This window comes from Hyperolius riggenbachi, chromosome 1 (assembly GCF_040937935.1).
Source record: "Hyperolius riggenbachi isolate aHypRig1 chromosome 1, aHypRig1.pri, whole genome shotgun sequence".
NCBI classification, from domain to species: Eukaryota; Metazoa; Chordata; class Amphibia; order Anura; family Hyperoliidae; genus Hyperolius; species Hyperolius riggenbachi.
The window spans coordinates 370,971,977-370,988,470 of NC_090646.1; the positions used below are offsets into that span (position 1 = coordinate 370,971,977).

The 16,494-nt window shown below is 41.1% G+C and overlaps 1 protein-coding gene across 2 annotated transcripts in view; it reads left to right on the forward strand.

Moving 5' to 3' along the window:
* ECPAS (Ecm29 proteasome adaptor and scaffold) overlaps positions 1 to 16,494 on the forward strand; it is a 184,324-nt gene that overhangs the window by 47,882 nt on the left and 119,948 nt on the right. For both annotated transcript variants that reach the window (XM_068234316.1, XM_068234317.1), the window contains 9 exons: positions 208 to 311; positions 2,087 to 2,210; positions 3,971 to 4,051; positions 4,517 to 4,745; positions 5,688 to 5,779; positions 6,475 to 6,609; positions 9,025 to 9,190; positions 10,782 to 10,954; positions 13,363 to 13,464. In XM_068234316.1, coding sequence (XP_068090417.1) covers positions 208 to 311; positions 2,087 to 2,210; positions 3,971 to 4,051; positions 4,517 to 4,745; positions 5,688 to 5,779; positions 6,475 to 6,609; positions 9,025 to 9,190; positions 10,782 to 10,954; positions 13,363 to 13,464 — 1,206 coding nt within the window. The remainder of the gene's footprint in view (positions 1 to 207; positions 312 to 2,086; positions 2,211 to 3,970; positions 4,052 to 4,516; positions 4,746 to 5,687; positions 5,780 to 6,474; positions 6,610 to 9,024; positions 9,191 to 10,781; positions 10,955 to 13,362; positions 13,465 to 16,494) is intronic.

Sequence of the window (16,494 nt, forward strand, 5' to 3'; positions counted from 1 at the left end):
CATCTTACTAGGGATTCTGTCAGTAGAGCATGGCATATGATTCCAAAGAATCTGTTAACATTAAAAAAACGTTTAAGGCAGTTAATTATTCATATTTTGCATGTCATATTAACTGATATGTTCAAGTTTTTCATGATAGATGTTTTATGCTCAGTACATACACTGTTAGGTTGTGTATGGTTATTCTGTGTTTTATGTTTCCTGCAGCCTGAAGTTCAGGTCCGACAAGTTGCTGTGAAATTTGCAAGCAATGTTTTCGCTCCGGACCACATACCTTCAAGATATTTGCTGTTACTTTCAGCTGGAGATCCGTAAGACTTGTTTAAAATTTAGTTTAGAGGGAAAAAATGTGATTTTATATTGGTATACAAACAGATTATACTGTATGTGTTTTATTTTCCACATGCAGTTTACTCCTATCCAAATCAGTTTAGTGCCACCATTAAATGTTTTAATTTACAGGTTCTTAACCTTCCTGGCGGTAAGCCCGAACTGAGTTCGGGCTATGCCGCCGGAAGGCACCGCTCAGGCCCCGCTGGGCCGATTTGCATAATTTTTTTTTTGCTGCACGCAGCTAGCACTTTGCTAGCTGCGTGCAGTGCCCGATTGCCGCCGCTACCCGCCGATCCGCCGCAATTCCTCTCGCCGCGGCCGCCCCCCCCCCCAGACCCCGTGCGCTGCCTGGCCAATCAGTGCCAGGCAGCGCTATGGGGCAGATCGGAGTCCCCTCTGACGTCACGACGTCGATGACGTCGGTGACGTCATCCCGCCCGTCGCCATGGCGACGGGGGAAGCCCTCCAGGAGATCCCGTTCTTTGAACGGGATCTCCGGATCTCCGATCGCCGGCGGCGATCGGAGGGGCTGGGGGGATGCCGCTGAGCAGCGGCTATCATGTAGCGAGACTTTGTCTCGCTACATGAAAAAAAAAAAAAAAATTTAAAAAAAAAGATTTGCTGCCCCCTGGCGATTTTTTTGCAAACCGCCAGGAGGGTTAAAGGGAACCTGAAGTGAGAAGCATATAGAGGCTACCATATTTATTTTTAAGCAATACCAGTTTCCTAGCAGCTCTGCTGGTCTATTTGGCTACAGTAGTGTTTGAATAACACCAGAAACAAGCATGCGGCTAATCTTGTCAGATCTGACAATGTCAGAAACACCTGATTACTTTTTAGAACTGATTCTTTTTATTCTGAAAAAGCTTTTGCATAGTAGTTTTAGTTGGTTATGTGCCTATCCATAAACTTAGTGTACCTGAGATCAAATAAAAATAAATTATACATACCTGGGGCTTCCTCTAGCCCCCTTCAAGCTGATCAGTCCCTCGCCTCCCTCCTTCGCCACGTTGATCATTTAGTAGGGGTTCCGGTAATCCGTCCACTCGGTGCAGATGCAGACTGGCTGCCCGTGCTCTCCTGTCGCCTAGATGTTCTGCTCGGGGTCCCGGTAATCCGTCCAGTCCAAGCGCTGTCCAGCCGCGTACGCTCTCTCGTGACAGTAGTACTGTGTGGGCGCAGAATGCTCCCGTGACAGGCGCTTGATTGGGTGCTTGGCCGAGCCGCGCATACACATTTACCCCAAGGATCTCCAGCAGAAGATCTAGGTGGCAGAGGAGGACGGCGATGGACCGGTCAGCGTCAAGGGGGCTGGAGGAAGCCCCAGGTATGTATACTTGCTTTCTTTTATTTGATCTCCGGTTTCCTTTAAGACCTTGTTATGTCTTGTTAGCAGAGTTTGTTTTATAGGACTGTGAGCTACAATAGTAGATACATGGTTTTAATGTAATGCAAGAATATAGTCATTCTTCCTACTGTGGGTGTCACATCTAAGTTGCCCAGCGGCTAAATCCATATTGAAGACCAAAGATGCTGTACTGCAGTTACAAGCACATTTGGCCCATGAAACGGATATTGTGTCCACCACTTTGTTTGTAAACTGTATATATCCACTGATCAACCTGATTACTGTTAGACCTTGCCTTATTCAGTTCTGGAGTTTCATTATTAGACTTTACCTATTTTGCAATGGTTTAAAGATGGTCTTTGCTTCTCTCTGAAAATTGATGCTATTGTTGCTGTTTGTTCTAAGGCGAGAAGAGGTATATGGGGAAGCACAGAGAGCGCTCAGGACTTTTTCTGCTAGCGGGGAAAAAGATGGCTCTCCTCTGAAACTTCCTCCATTCCCGGTTATGGTCAGCCATATCCTAGATAAGGTAGGCTATGCCAAAGTGGAGACTTCTGCTGTTATGCATGCTATATTCATGACTCCTGACACAGTTCCAGTCTCAGAAATTAATTGAGAATAAAGTAAAATGTCTACTGATTTTGGCTTCATATGTATTTGAAATATAATGCATAATATGTGTAAAAGTATTATAATAATGGTGTACATTAGGGAAAGGTAATTGATTAAAGGGGTTCTTTCGCGATTGAGGAAAAAAATAAAGTGGTTTATGCATAAACTATTAAACATCCTTCTAAAATAGTGTAAAAAGTTTTTTTTAAAAAATGAATGGTTTCATCAATACAACATGTAATGTAAATAGTGACGGATGAAGGCTGGGAGGCTAATCCGTTTCTTAGGGGTGGTTTTTTTCTTTACTTTCTTTCCCAACCATAACTCCTGCCTAAGTAGTTTTCATTGGTATAACCCACTTCTAGTAGGATTTATAGCCCTAATGGCTTAGCTCTGCTGAGCTGTTGAATATGTGTTTACATTGTTGCTAGGAAACCAGAGGCTGTGCAGAGACTGGTTTGTGAAAAAGAGTCATAAGGTGCTGGGAGAATGAATCAGTCCCATCTACACCATATGATTCTTTGTCAGATTCGATTCAATTTGATTTGATTCATTGATTTGATGTGATTCAATCTGACATGTCCAATTCATGATTTGATTAAATTTGAACCGAATTGAATCGAATCATGAATCTGACATGTCAGATTGACTCAAATCAATGAATCAAATCAAATTGAATCGAATCTGACACAGAATCATATGGTGTAGATGGCACTGATGTATTCTCCCAGCACCCTATGACTCTTTTTCACAAACCAGTCTCTGCACAGCCTCTGGTTTCCTAGCAACAATGTAAACACATATTCAGCAGCTCAGCAGAGCTAAGCCATTAGGGCTATAAGGGCGAATCCTACTAGAAGTGGGTTATACCACTGAAAACTACTTAGGCAGAAGTTATGGTTGTGAAAAGAAAGTTAAAAAAAAAAAAACACCCCTAACAAATGGATTAGCCCCCCAGTCCTTCATATGTCACTATTTACAATACATGTTGTATTGATGAAGCCATTTAGTTTTTTAAAAAAACGTTTTACACTATTTTAAAAGGATGTTTAATAGTTTATGCATAAACCACTTTTTATTTTTCCCTCATTCGTGAAAGAACCCCTTTAACTAAAATATAAAGGCCTCGCAAACTGCCAAGATAAAAAGCAGATCAGGAGGTCAAAACTGACATGAAAAAACAAAATCGTATATATTATAGACTTTGTATGCAATAGTACCTCACCTTCATATTGGCAAATTCACATTTAATAGGTAGAGCGTATAAACTCTGTGTAGATGGTGTCCCTGGTGGGATCTGAACCCTCAAACTTAGAGCTGCATTTATGCATTGCACTGCATCATATGTGTTCCTAGTGACCATCAAGGCTTTTATGTACACTCTGTTGGTCACCAAGAAACAAAGCAAGGAGATACTTTTTGTAACTATTGCTGTCTTGGCTCCTGTTGGAGAAATTTGCTCCACATTTTAGGATTTTTCCAAAATCTAAATGTGGAAATAGACTTCAACAAATTCTGAAAGAGGTTGTAACTCTTTCATTTGAGTTAAAGTGAATGTAAGCTAGGAGTATAATTAAATTCATCTGTTCATACATACCAAAAATTGTGTCAGTATTAATTACAGACTATTAGATTTTCTAATAATGGAAATAAATAAAACATCTTCTCCTTTACTAGGCATCCAGCAGGATGAAGACTCCAGTTAAATTTGTGACCACCACATCTGTGCTCCCATTCAACCCTGCTGCATTTTTAGAGGTAAGTGTTGTATTTATACAAATATTCTGTAGTCCTTTCCTTGCCAGAAGACCTCAGGTAAGTTCAGCAGTCCCTATACATGAGTACTGTATGGTTGTCTGATTTGCAGGGATTGTATAATTTGATACCACTTCTACGACAGTCCATGCCTGCGGTAAGGAGCTTCATTACCTTCGTCTATTCAGTCAGCTTGCATAGTCCATTGACTTTAAAATAGATGTTATACTGAGTCAGCAGAAGCAGGGACCAGGACAGCTGTCAATCTCCTTACTGCAGTCATGGATTGAGAGTGCCTCATGCACCTTTCTTTCTCTGTATCTAAAACTTAAATATCTCAACAAAGACAATAGTGTGTTTCAAACGTATTATTCATATGTTTTATGAACTCTTGTATCTCTGATGTGTTCGTTGGTTCACATGTAATATATGCTGGCTTTTTTTTTTCCTCCTGTTCTTGACACACAGATAATCCTTTATTTGAGAATGTGCCTGGCTCACAGTGCTAGTTTGGACCCAACATGCCAGTCATTGGCAGACATGCAAGACCAAGCTCCAGCTCTTGGCCGGTATGTCAGAGACCTGATGGACAGTGGCTTCACTGATCCCGAGTCCACCTCCTCTAATAATGAAGACATGAATCCAGTGGAAATGTACATAAGTCTTATGCACCAGTTGTTGGCTTCATCATCAACAGGTAATGTGTATTCTAACTAATCCCTTCACTGTAAGTAAAATAGCCAGCTGGGGGCAGGGAACATGTTATATGAACAGAGAAAGCCATATGTAGCTGATACATGCTTTTGTGTATAAAAAGGCACCTGTTAGCAGCCGATGAGCATGATTCCATTAACAGAAGGGTGCCGAATGTAGCCTCCCTCCATGGTGGTGCCTAACCTTGCACTGTATAAATATAGCAGATATTATTTTAACCTGTTAATTGTGCTGTATAAATTTGGAGAATTGGGTGGACCCTTGAGGCATAGGTAAATGGGAATTTCTGCACTTAAGTTCTGGTTAAAGAAAAATTTATTTAAATTCTACAAACCCTTAAAAGTGGAACTAAACTCAGAACTTCCTCTGCTCTAAATGATTAGCTACAGCATGATAACCTTTATGGGGTAAAAACAAATCTTCATTACAGTTTATGGAAATCCTCAAACTTAAAATGTAATTGGTTTTTCTTCTGCAGAAGGCACTGAAAGGGTTAAACCTCAGTATTTACTATATGAAGAGCTGCATTGCAGCTCTTCCACTTACTAATAAAAACTGGACACTTTTTTTGCCTAAATACACATACAGTAGAACATAAAGAAGGGAATTTCTTCAGCAACTATATGTGGCATAAAGACTTTTCATTGTGTGCTGTGTAAGAGTTTGGGTCTGCTTTAAGATCTGAATCCCTCCCCCCCCCCCCCCTCCCCCCCCAATAAATTAAACATTCGTTGCAGAAAACACAGGACATTTCCTCGAGGATGTGTTGATTTTTATGTACAAAGACTCTTGAATGAAGATAGTACTGTAGCTGTGTAATTGTTTAAAATAGCTTTTATCTGTGTAGATTTTTATGTACAAAACGACTCATGAATGAAGATGGTACTGTAACTTTGTAATAGCTTTTATCTTCACTTCATGTTAGGTTTGCAAGTTATGTATTGCCTTCTGGAAGTAGTGTCTGTGTATCCACAAAAGCTGGCTCCTACACTGTTAGAGAAAATTGACTGGATAAAAGTAAGAACTGACACCTCTTATTACTTGCAGATGTGCTTGCCTTTCCTCAATCTTTATGCGCTTTGTTCACAATTTGAGCCTTGCCATCTCTAAAGACCTTTCTATTCTTATGAATTCTGTTCAGCATTTTTTTTGTGGACTTCGATTCTTGACATAAGTAACAAGCTATGCTGTCATCCAGCATTGTACATCAACAAATATTACAATATGACCAGTATTGCAATGACCCAGAGCTAGTGAGTTCCATAAGCCACAACCCATCTATGTCCATTCCATATCCAGGATTTTGCAAGTGATCCAATATTCTCCACGTCTTCCAGCATGACCTTTGACTGGTCTAACAAAACTGAAAATGGGACCTCACCCAAGTAATGTTTCTGCTCCATTTTAGTATAAACCTTTTCTGGTAGAATACAGCTTACAATAGTAGTTGGAGAAGCATCAGTTAACCCTAATTTTGTCAGAATATTCTGCACACAAACACTCTTCCCTCCCCCCACCCACCCTCAACTTGTATTGGCTTTGCATCAGTTTTGTTCTCTGGCCAGCCACAATAGAAATTTACCTGATTTTCTCTCCTCTTTTCCATATTTATTTTTGTCATTATTTTCCTTCCTGTAAGCTCAGTTGCCATATTGATCTAACTCATGTTGTAGCGCTTTTTTTAATTTGCTGCTGTGTTTTTCCTATCTTAGGCTTTGGTGATTTCTAAACAGGAAGAGATGCGGGAACTGGCAGCTCAGCTCTATGCTGTGGTGGTTTCCACACTTCCAGGCTCTGAAATTAAGTCTAAACTGGAGAACCTCATAAAGACTGCTAAGGATCCTCATGTGAGTACAAAGCAGAGTTTGTATTTAGGGTTTCCATACGCCCACCTGCATTACCTGCTAATAGTGAGTGTGTCTGATCGTCCACGTTCCCCAGTGTGCTGGAAGCACTTAGTGTGGACAGTGATTACACGAGTTAACAATATTCTATGGGAAAAAGGCAATGGACCTTTCTTTGCACATATACTACTGCTGATAACCATAACAATAATATTTTTATAGCGCTTATCTCCCTGGGGGCTCAAAGCGCTGTGACCCTGCATTATGCAGTCTCAAAGGCTACGGAAAAGAGGTGAGTTTTTAGCCTTTTTTTAAAGCTCAGAGAAGTCCAGAGAAGGAGCCTCTCGTGCTGATTGTGGAAGTGAGTTCCATAGAGTAGGGGCTGCATAGGAAAAGGCCCGAGCACCAAATGTTAAGTGTATCCTGAGAATTACCAGCTTCATCTTGTTGGCAGAGCGAAGGGTGCGTGGAGGGGCATAAAGTTCCAATAGATCCGCTATGTATTTGGGTTCCATGTGGTTTAGAGCCTTGAATGTCAACAGGCAGATCTTAAAATTGATTCTCCATTTTACTGGCAACCAGTGAAGAGTTTGCAGTACTGGGGTGATGTGGAGCTGCGGGGGTATTGGCTAGGTGTCTGGCTGCAGCATTCTGTTGTAAGGGGCGCAGAACCTTATCTGTAGATCTGATGAACAGGGTGTTGCAGTAGTCTAGGCGGAAGGATACAAATGCATGAACCAGGACAGGTAGGTCTTCAGCTGGGATAAGGTGTTTGATTTTCGCTATATTTCTTAGATGGCATTTATGAATGCTGATGGGTCTTGGGTGCCTGATAGTGTGCTGATTGCTTCAGTGAGTATATCATAAGGGCAGGTTTCATTGCTTCAGTAACACTATCTGACTAGCAATCTTTTGTGTACAAATCTATAGTATTTTCCTATAGATATGGCAGAGTAGCAGGAGGCTCCCTGCAAAGAGAAAGTACTGTGCTGCCGCCTATTGCTGCTTCTACTGAGCAGCACTAGCACTAAAAAACTGGGTTAATAACCTTCATTCACTAACATCTAGCAGATACTCACGTAAAGGATTATTAGGAACACCATACTAATAAGGTTTTTGACCCCCTTTCACTTTCAGAACTGCCTTAATTCTACGTGGCATTGATTCAACAAGGTACTGAAAACATTCATACATAGAAATGTTGGCCCATATTGATAGGATAGCATCTTGCAGTTGATGGAGATTTGTGGAATGCACATCCAGGGCACGAAGCTCCCGTTCCATCACATCCTAAAGATGCTCTATTGGGTTGAGATCTGGTGACTGTGGGGGCCATTTTACGAGGTATTACAGTGAACTCATTGTCATGTTCAAGAAACCAATTTGAAATGATTCGAGCCTTGTGACATAGTGCATTATCCTGCTGGAAGTAGACATCAGAGGATGGGTACATGGTGGTCATGAAGGGATGGACATGCTCAGAAACAATGCTCAGGTAGCCCGTGGCATTTAAACAATGCCCAATTTGGCACTAAGAGGCCTAAAGTGTGCCAAGAAAACATCCCCCACACCATTACACTACCACTACCAGCCTGCACAGTGGTAACAAGGCATGATGGATCCATGTTCTCATTCTGTTTACGCCAAATTCTGACTCTCAAGACTCATCAGACCAGGCAACATTTTCCAGTCTTCAACTGTCCAATTTTGGTGAGCTCGTGCAAATTGTATCCTCTTTTTCCCATTTGTAGTGGAGCTGAGTGGTACCCGGTGGGGTCTTCTGCTGTTGTAGCCCATCCGCCTCAAGGTTGTGCGTGTTGTGGCTTCACAAATGCTTTGCTGCATACCTCGGTTGTAACCTGTGGTTATTTCAGGCAACGTTGCTCTTCTATCAGCTTGAATCAGTCGGCTCATTCTCCTCTGACCTCTAACATCAACAAGGCATTTTTGCCCACAGGACTGCCGCATACTGGATGTTTTTCCCTTTTCACACCATTCTTTGTAAACCCTAGAAATGGTTGTGCAAGGAAATCCCAGTAACTGAGCAGATTGTGAAATACTCAGATAGGCCCATCTGGCACCAACAACCATGCCACGCTCAAAATTGCTTAAATCCCCTTTCTTTCCCATTCTGACATTGTTTGGAGTTCAGGAGATTGTCTTGACCAATACCACACCCCTAAATGCATTGAAGCAACTGCCATGTGATTGGTTGATTAGATAATTGCATTAATGAGAAATTGAACAGGTGTTCCTAATAATCCTTTAGGTGTTGAGTCGTGCAGGGTTATATTTTATGTAACTACATTGAAAGATGATCAGTTATTTGGATAGGTGGATAGCTATTAACGTATACATATATATCATATAGTGCACAGGTGAATAGCAATGAGTGTATATCTTTCTGGATATTTTCAGAACCTGGAGGCTCAGCACGGCTCTATCTTGACATTAGGATACTTGATCGGGAGATATCTAGATAAATGTCAGAAGAGTAAGGAGGAACTGCAAAATTTTGAGCAGTCAAATTTTGTTCCCGTACCCAACCAGAATGAAATAATACAAACCTGCGTGGAAACCATTGGTAAGTTGATCTGCATTCTGATATGTCATATCTTGTTTAAATCATTTTTTTTATAGGTAAGATGTTGAGTAATTCAGTTTCCCTCTTTTTTTCTTCTTAAAATTAATGTAATTGCAAGCTGTTATTCCATTATGTGCAAAAAGCAAAGCCAAATGGGCTTTATGCGTCCCTCCCAAAAGTGTGCAGAGCCATGCAAAATCTTCCTTTATGTCCTTGAAGGCCAAGCTTACACTCACAATTGCCAATTTATAGCACACTAAAGGTGGCCATACAAGGGTTGATTTGCCACCAGATCGTCCAACAGATAGATCCCTCTCTGATCGAATCTAATCAGAGAGGGATCGTATGGCTGCCTTTACTGCAAACAGATTGTGAATCGATTTCAGCATGAAACCGATCACAATCTGTGGAGCTGCCGCCGCCCCCCGCCAGCTATACATTACCTGCTACGGCCAGCGCGAGTCCCCCTCTGTCCCTGCTGCTCCTTCTCCTGGGCTCCGGGTTCCGGCTGGCTTCACTTCTTTCTGTCCGGGGAAGTTTAAACAGTAGAGGGCGCTCTACTGAAAAGCTTTATAGAGATGATTTCATTTTTCAGCACGACCTTGCACCTGCTCACAGTGCCAAAACCACTGGTAAATGGTTTACTGACCATGGTATTACTGTGCTCAATTGGCCTGCCAACTCTCCTGACCTGAACCCCATAGAGAATCTGTGGGATATTGTGAAGAGAAAGTTGAGATCCGCAAGACCCAACACTCTGGATGAGCTTAAGGCCGCTATCGAAGCATCCTGGGCCTCCATAACACCTGAGCAGTGCCACAGGCTGATTGCCTCCATGCCACGCCGCATTGAAGCAGTCATTTCTGCAAAAGGATTCCCGACCAAGTATTGAGTGCATAACTGAACATAATTATTTGAAGGTTGCCCTTTTTTGTTTTAAAAACACTTTTCTTTTATTGGTCGGATAAAATATGCATATTTTTTGAGATAGGAAATTTGGGTTTTCATGAGCTGTATGCCAAAATCATCGATAAAAAAAAAAACAATAAAAGGCTTGAACTACTTCAGTTGTGTGTATTTGAATCTAAAATATATGAAAGTCTAATGTTTATCAGTACATTACAGAAAATAATGAACTTTATCACAATATGCTAATTTTTTGAGAAGATCCTGTATATATGTATGTGTGTGTGTGTATATGTATATGTATGTATGCATGTATGTATATATATATATATATATATATATATATATATATATATATATTTGTCTGTCTGTCTGTGTATATATATATATATATATATATTTTTTTTTTATGTAGGCATTCTCCTTTCAGAGTTGTGGCTACTATCCTAGACCTAGTGTTACTTGACCATTACTGGGGCCATCATTGCTAAAAGGCCTATCCCTTTGTGTTCAGTAGGTCCCCTACGTCACAGAAAAATGCGTCACTGGCCTGTAATGCATGCAGGGCAGTGCTGGACGAACGCTGCAGTTTTAACTTTTAGCACGGCTTTAAGTAAAATTACGGTAACAACTGATAGATTTACATATGCAGTGCAGTTATGTTTTCATTTGCTTCCTTTCTCAGGAATGTTTCTGGACAATTCTTCTCCTTTGTTGTCAATCGCTGCGGCCACAGCACTTGGTGAAATTGGACGGAATGGGTCTCTGCCTATACCTGATGATGGCTCTGGCTTTACCAAGAAGCTGTTAGTGGAAAATCTGTTGGCAAGGATCCCATCTGGCAAAGAAACAAACAAGGTAAATCTATAAACATTTTACTAAGTTGTATGGACTTTTTTACAGTGATCATTTTACGCAGGTGGCAAAATCATTACAGTACTAAAAATGAGTTAATATAACTTTTTTATAACTTTTTTTAACACTTCTTACTGCTCCATGTATGAGGAGATGGAATTGTGACTGTAACAGCCATTTCTCTCCTCCAATTGGCATAAGGAGGAGGATGTGAGTATTACATGCAGGAGCTACTGGAAATCCAGATGGAAGCCTCACCATATCATTGATAGATTTTGAGTGTCCCAGTAATTATAGGTGGTCTCAGGGTGGCATTTTGTTTTTAAAAAGGGGATCACCTATCAGGTGAGCAGGGAGGTCAAAACATTTAAAAGTGTAAATAGGCTTTGAATCTTTTTTTAAAGATTGGATTGGTCTCTCGTCAATCATCCACCTAATGCATATTTTGGTTTGAACTGTAGCTCCAAAGCCTATTATTACACATAATTGTTCTCATTGGAGTTTTTTTCAGTTTTGTATAAAAAAAATCTGTACACAACTTATTCCAGGGTATGGTCAGTTGCCTTAACTTCTCCTTCCCTAGTTTTTGAATGAAGTCAGAGGAATATTTCTCTGGCCTTCTCATTTAACTGTAGATTATTTTACGTGCATGGAGGAGCAAAGCAGAATCTGTCTATACACTTTACATACACTTAAAGAGTAACTGTCAGGCTGCAGAAGCTAATTTAAACCTCTATTCTCCTGTGTTAAACAGTTTAGATGGAAGCCACAAAGGCTATAGTGAAGATAAAAATCTCTCTTACATTTGATGTGTGCTTATCAGCAAAGCTGTTAGACCCAAGAGGACGCAAGCCGCATACCATACTGCAAAGCATTCTGGGGCCCTCCCCTCGGCTGCTAAGGAGAAGTTACAGGATCAAATTTCAGCAGCTTCTAACTCAGTCCAGTGCACAGCATTGAAAAATCTCTGGGCAGAGTACACTGCAGGAGTCCGCTATTGTTCCTAGCCACATGGCTAATTAATATTCACTGCACACTAGTGTTATTTAGTACAAGCTTTTCTGTGATCAGGAAGCAGGCAGGACATGACGACACATTTGGCTTCATAGGAGACAGACAAACATGGAACCTGCCATGAGCTGTCAGGAGCATCAATCTCTGCATATACTATATACAAATTCTGTGAAGTACAAACGTGGACAGTGAAATGCATATGTAATGTAAGTACAGCCAATCTTTAGCTACTGATATATGTGTTTATTTTCTCTGAGACCTTATACCTAACAGCTCCTCTTTAAAGAGACTCTAAAGTCTCTAAAAAAGCTTCTTTTTATTTAATAAAAGTTTTAAGCCTAATAGCCCCGACTAAACCGCCACATTACCACCGCTCTAATCTAACTAAATCCCCCCCAAACTCCCCGGGGGGCACTCCGGGCAGGGCTATGAGGCGCAGCCCTGCCTCACAAACGTCTGTCAGCGGCGCATCGCCGCCTCTCCCCCGCCCCTCTCAGTCTTCCTTTGCTGAGAGGGGCGGGGGAGAGGCAGAGATGCGCGCTGACAGGTGCGTGTGAGGCAGGGCTGCAGCTCATAGCACTGCCTCATACGGAAGCGCTTAGGACAGCAAAATCCACGACCAAGAAAGTAGTGGATTTGGCAAGGGGAGAGGGAGGGGGGAGTTGGGGGGATTTAGATTACAGCCGCGGGGATGCAGCGGTTTAGTTAGGGCTATTAGGTTAAGCACATTTATTAAATAAAAATGTTTTTTTAGACACTTCAGTGTCTCTTTAAAGGGAACCTAAACTAAGAAGGATATGGATTTTTCTTTTTAAAATAATACCAGTTGCCTGACTGTCCTGCTGAGCCTGTGTTTCTAATACTATTAGCCACAGACTCTAAACAAGCATGCAGATCAGGTGCTCTGACTGAAGTCAGACTGGATAAGCTGCATGCTTGTTTCAGGGCTGTGATTCAGCCACTATTGAAGCCAAAGAGATCAGCAGGACATCCAGGCAACTGGTATTGTTAAAAAGGAAACATTCATATTCCTCTGTTTAGGTTCCCTTTAAAGGGAAACCACACCAGAGAATCTTTAGGACCCCAGCTATGTTTTTTGCAGGTATGCACTGGTCCCTCTTTGTTTTTTTAGGTATGTAACCTTTTGTTTCTGCCACGTTTTTAAGCAAACATATCTTGGGTTGTTTATGGGTGGACAAGGGTCGGCAAACTAATAGTAGTGTATCTATGTAGTTCTATCTATAAACAGTTGTTTGGATTTTTATACATTGGATTCTGACAAACCCACATAAATGAGTCTGGTATTAGTTCTGGTTCACTATGTTATCCCATTGTCAGATAGTAAATTGTATCTATTATGTATGTTTTTATATGAACTCTGTAATTCTTTCTTACAGACCAAAGAAAGAGCTATAAGAACTCTGGGATTCTTTCCAGTTGGGGATGGAAATTTCCCACATCAGAAGGCATTGATACAAGGACTCATGGAGTCGGTGGAAGTAAGTTACCTGCTGCTTTTCTTTTTCGGTTTACATAGGCTTCCAAGTACCTTCATATATTTTTCAGAAAGCAAGTTGCAAATATGAGCCTATTTTTACATTACATCACTTAATTTAAAAAAAAGAGCAAGATTCCCCCTATTTATGGCCTTACACTGAATACTCTATTAATGTAATCCTCCCAGAGCTTTTCTTCAACACACCACAAGAGTGTACACCCTGGAAATAAAGTAATTGCTATGTGATACAACCCATTGGGACCTTTGTTTAGGAAAATGTAACCCCATGTAGCCCTTTCTCTTTTTTTTTTTTTTTTTTTTTTTTTTTTTGAACAAGAATTGCTATTAAAATTTTAACAGCTCACACAGGTAAATAAATCATCATAGCAGTCCAAAGTCTTGAACGTATATAGATGTATTCATACATCCTTCAGAGCCATAGTCAATATAATGGCATTGAAGGCTGAATGTTCATAACAAAGTAAGTCTGAACGCAAACATTATGCACAATGTGCAGTGTGTAACAAACACATACACCACTGTAACATCTTTATCAGAACCAATACCATCAACACCTAGCATATCTTGAACAGAGGCACTGGTGTCTAGTGCTGGTAATACACCATGAGATTTTTTTGGATGGTTCAATAATTTCCGACAGGTACGATCTGATTTTCAATTGTTTTTCTGATCGATTTCTCATAGAAGTGACCGTAAATCTGCTGAAAAATCTCATTGTGTATTCCCAGCATAGGTGTCTAGATATGGAATGGTTGAGTCAAAAGTATCCACCCATATTGTCCATGTCTTATCACATTTACTCTGTTGGGCCCTCCCCATGTATCACTTTAGTGTTAAATGTACTCACTTAAATCTCACTAATTTACATATAACCATTTGTTTATAAAATATTTGCTGAAGGTCAAATCTATTGAAAGGAGGTCCCCATTACATCTTCATCCATCCCTGGAGTACTGTACAAGACATAAAGATCATATATAATTCTTCCTAATAAATAACCAGGAATCTGTGGCAGGCGCGGAGCCGCGGCTGTTTTCTGTGCACGCTGGCAGAGGTGGGCATGCAAGGGCTGGAGCTCATTCTCGCACCTGTTTTCTACAACAAGTCTTAAATGACTAGTCTGTTATAATTTGAGCAGCCATGGTCTTTATTAGAACATTTAGAAGTATATTTTCCATCGAAGGTAGTTCTGTTATGTGATAAAGAAAATAATTTTTAAAGGAAGCATCCAAGCAGCAAAAAAATGAGATCTACTTGCCCAGTGCTTCCTCCAGCCCCTGGCAGCCGAAATGTTCCTCACCACAGCTCTGGTGTCCCGGCATCCCCTCAGTTTCAGATGCCGACCTCGCTAGGTTGGCCTCTACTGCACCTGTGCGAGCGCCGCTGTCAGTCGCTCACCTGGTCTGGAGATGCCTGGCGAGGTCAGCATCTGAAACGGTGGGGATTCTAGGACACCGGAGTTGAGGTGAGAGATATATAAACATATGTGAAAAAAGTTTCACTTACCTAGGGCTTCCGCAAGCCCCCTGCAGCCATCCTGTGCCCTCATTGGTTTTCGAATTTCCTCCAGTGCCGCGCCGCGGGTTAGTTTCGTTTTCACCTGTGCATCCTTGTACGTGTTACCGTCACCTAGAGAAATGTCGTACTGTGTAAGGCGCACTTGACAGTAACCTGTACAAGGACGCGCGTGGCCAGGGGCCAACTCTGTCGGCAGAAAACTAAAGTAACCTGTGGGGGGGGGGGCACCGAAGGGTAGGCAAGGACACAGGATAGCTGCAGGGGTCTTGGGGAAGCCCCAGGTAAGTTTTTTTTTTTTTTTTTTTTTTTTTTTTTTTTTTTATTACGGTTAAGGTTCCCTTTAAAGAATGTGCTAATTAACAACTTCAAAGGTAGTGGGGACCTGTCCAAATAGACTGATAATGATTGTAAATAACAATCGAAGTTGAATCTAGCTAATCACTCTCATTACACATGCACCATGCCAACAAAAATAATATGCAATAAACTAGAAAAGGATTGGCTCTTGGGTGCACGTGTAGTTACAGATATTCTTATTTTATTGTATAAAAAAAATTATTAACCACTCTGCAACTGCCTAACGCAGGATGGCAGCCTTGTTCCTCGATCAAGCATCGGCACGTGATCTCGCAATGCGCAAGATTTGACAGGAGCTCATGCTCACTCTAGCGCGAGCTTCTGTACATAAACACAGTGGAGTTTCGTGATCAGCTTGCCACGATCGCAGTTGGCAGGCTGTTAGAAGTTTTAAAAACTGGTATTTTGATTTGTCGTTTTTGATTTGAGCAGCTCTGTCACTTAGCTGTCCCCATGAGAGGCTCATGATCATATCCCTCTCATAGGCTATGCCTATGAGAGGTGTTGCTATTGGTGGAGCTTTTTATTTAAAATTAAATAACAAATAAATTGATTTAAAAAAAAAAAAGATATTGCAGCAGCAATCAGATCCCACCAACAGAAAGCTCTGTTGGTGGGAAGAAAAGGAGCTAAAATTCATCTAGCTGTTAAGTTGTATGGTCACACAATAAACTGTTAGGGCCTGAGCTCACTAACGCAGTTGTGCGCAGTTGTGTCCGCTTTTCAGCATCTGTAACATTGCTGTGTTGCTGAAAAGCGGACACAACTGCATTAATGGGCTCAGGCCACGCTGCAGAGCACTGAATTGTCAAAAATCGCCTGGCCACTAGTGTAGGCCTGTGTTCCTCAAGAGACATATCCAATTTCATCAGAATATGAAAAAGTGATCACAAGCACACTATCTTAAACTACCCTAAAACCATTCCCCAATAAAAACTTCAGTTTTGTGTGCCATTAGAATGCACAGATGAGGCTATGTATGTTTTAATCTTGTTTGCATATCGATGGATGTATCCGTTCCAAAGATTATGAAGTATCCCGAATCATCTCAGGTGTAGATTTCAAATGTAGATAACGCCATACACAGTCCAATACAGAGAATGCCCAATCGCAGTACAGGTATATCTGGAAGCCA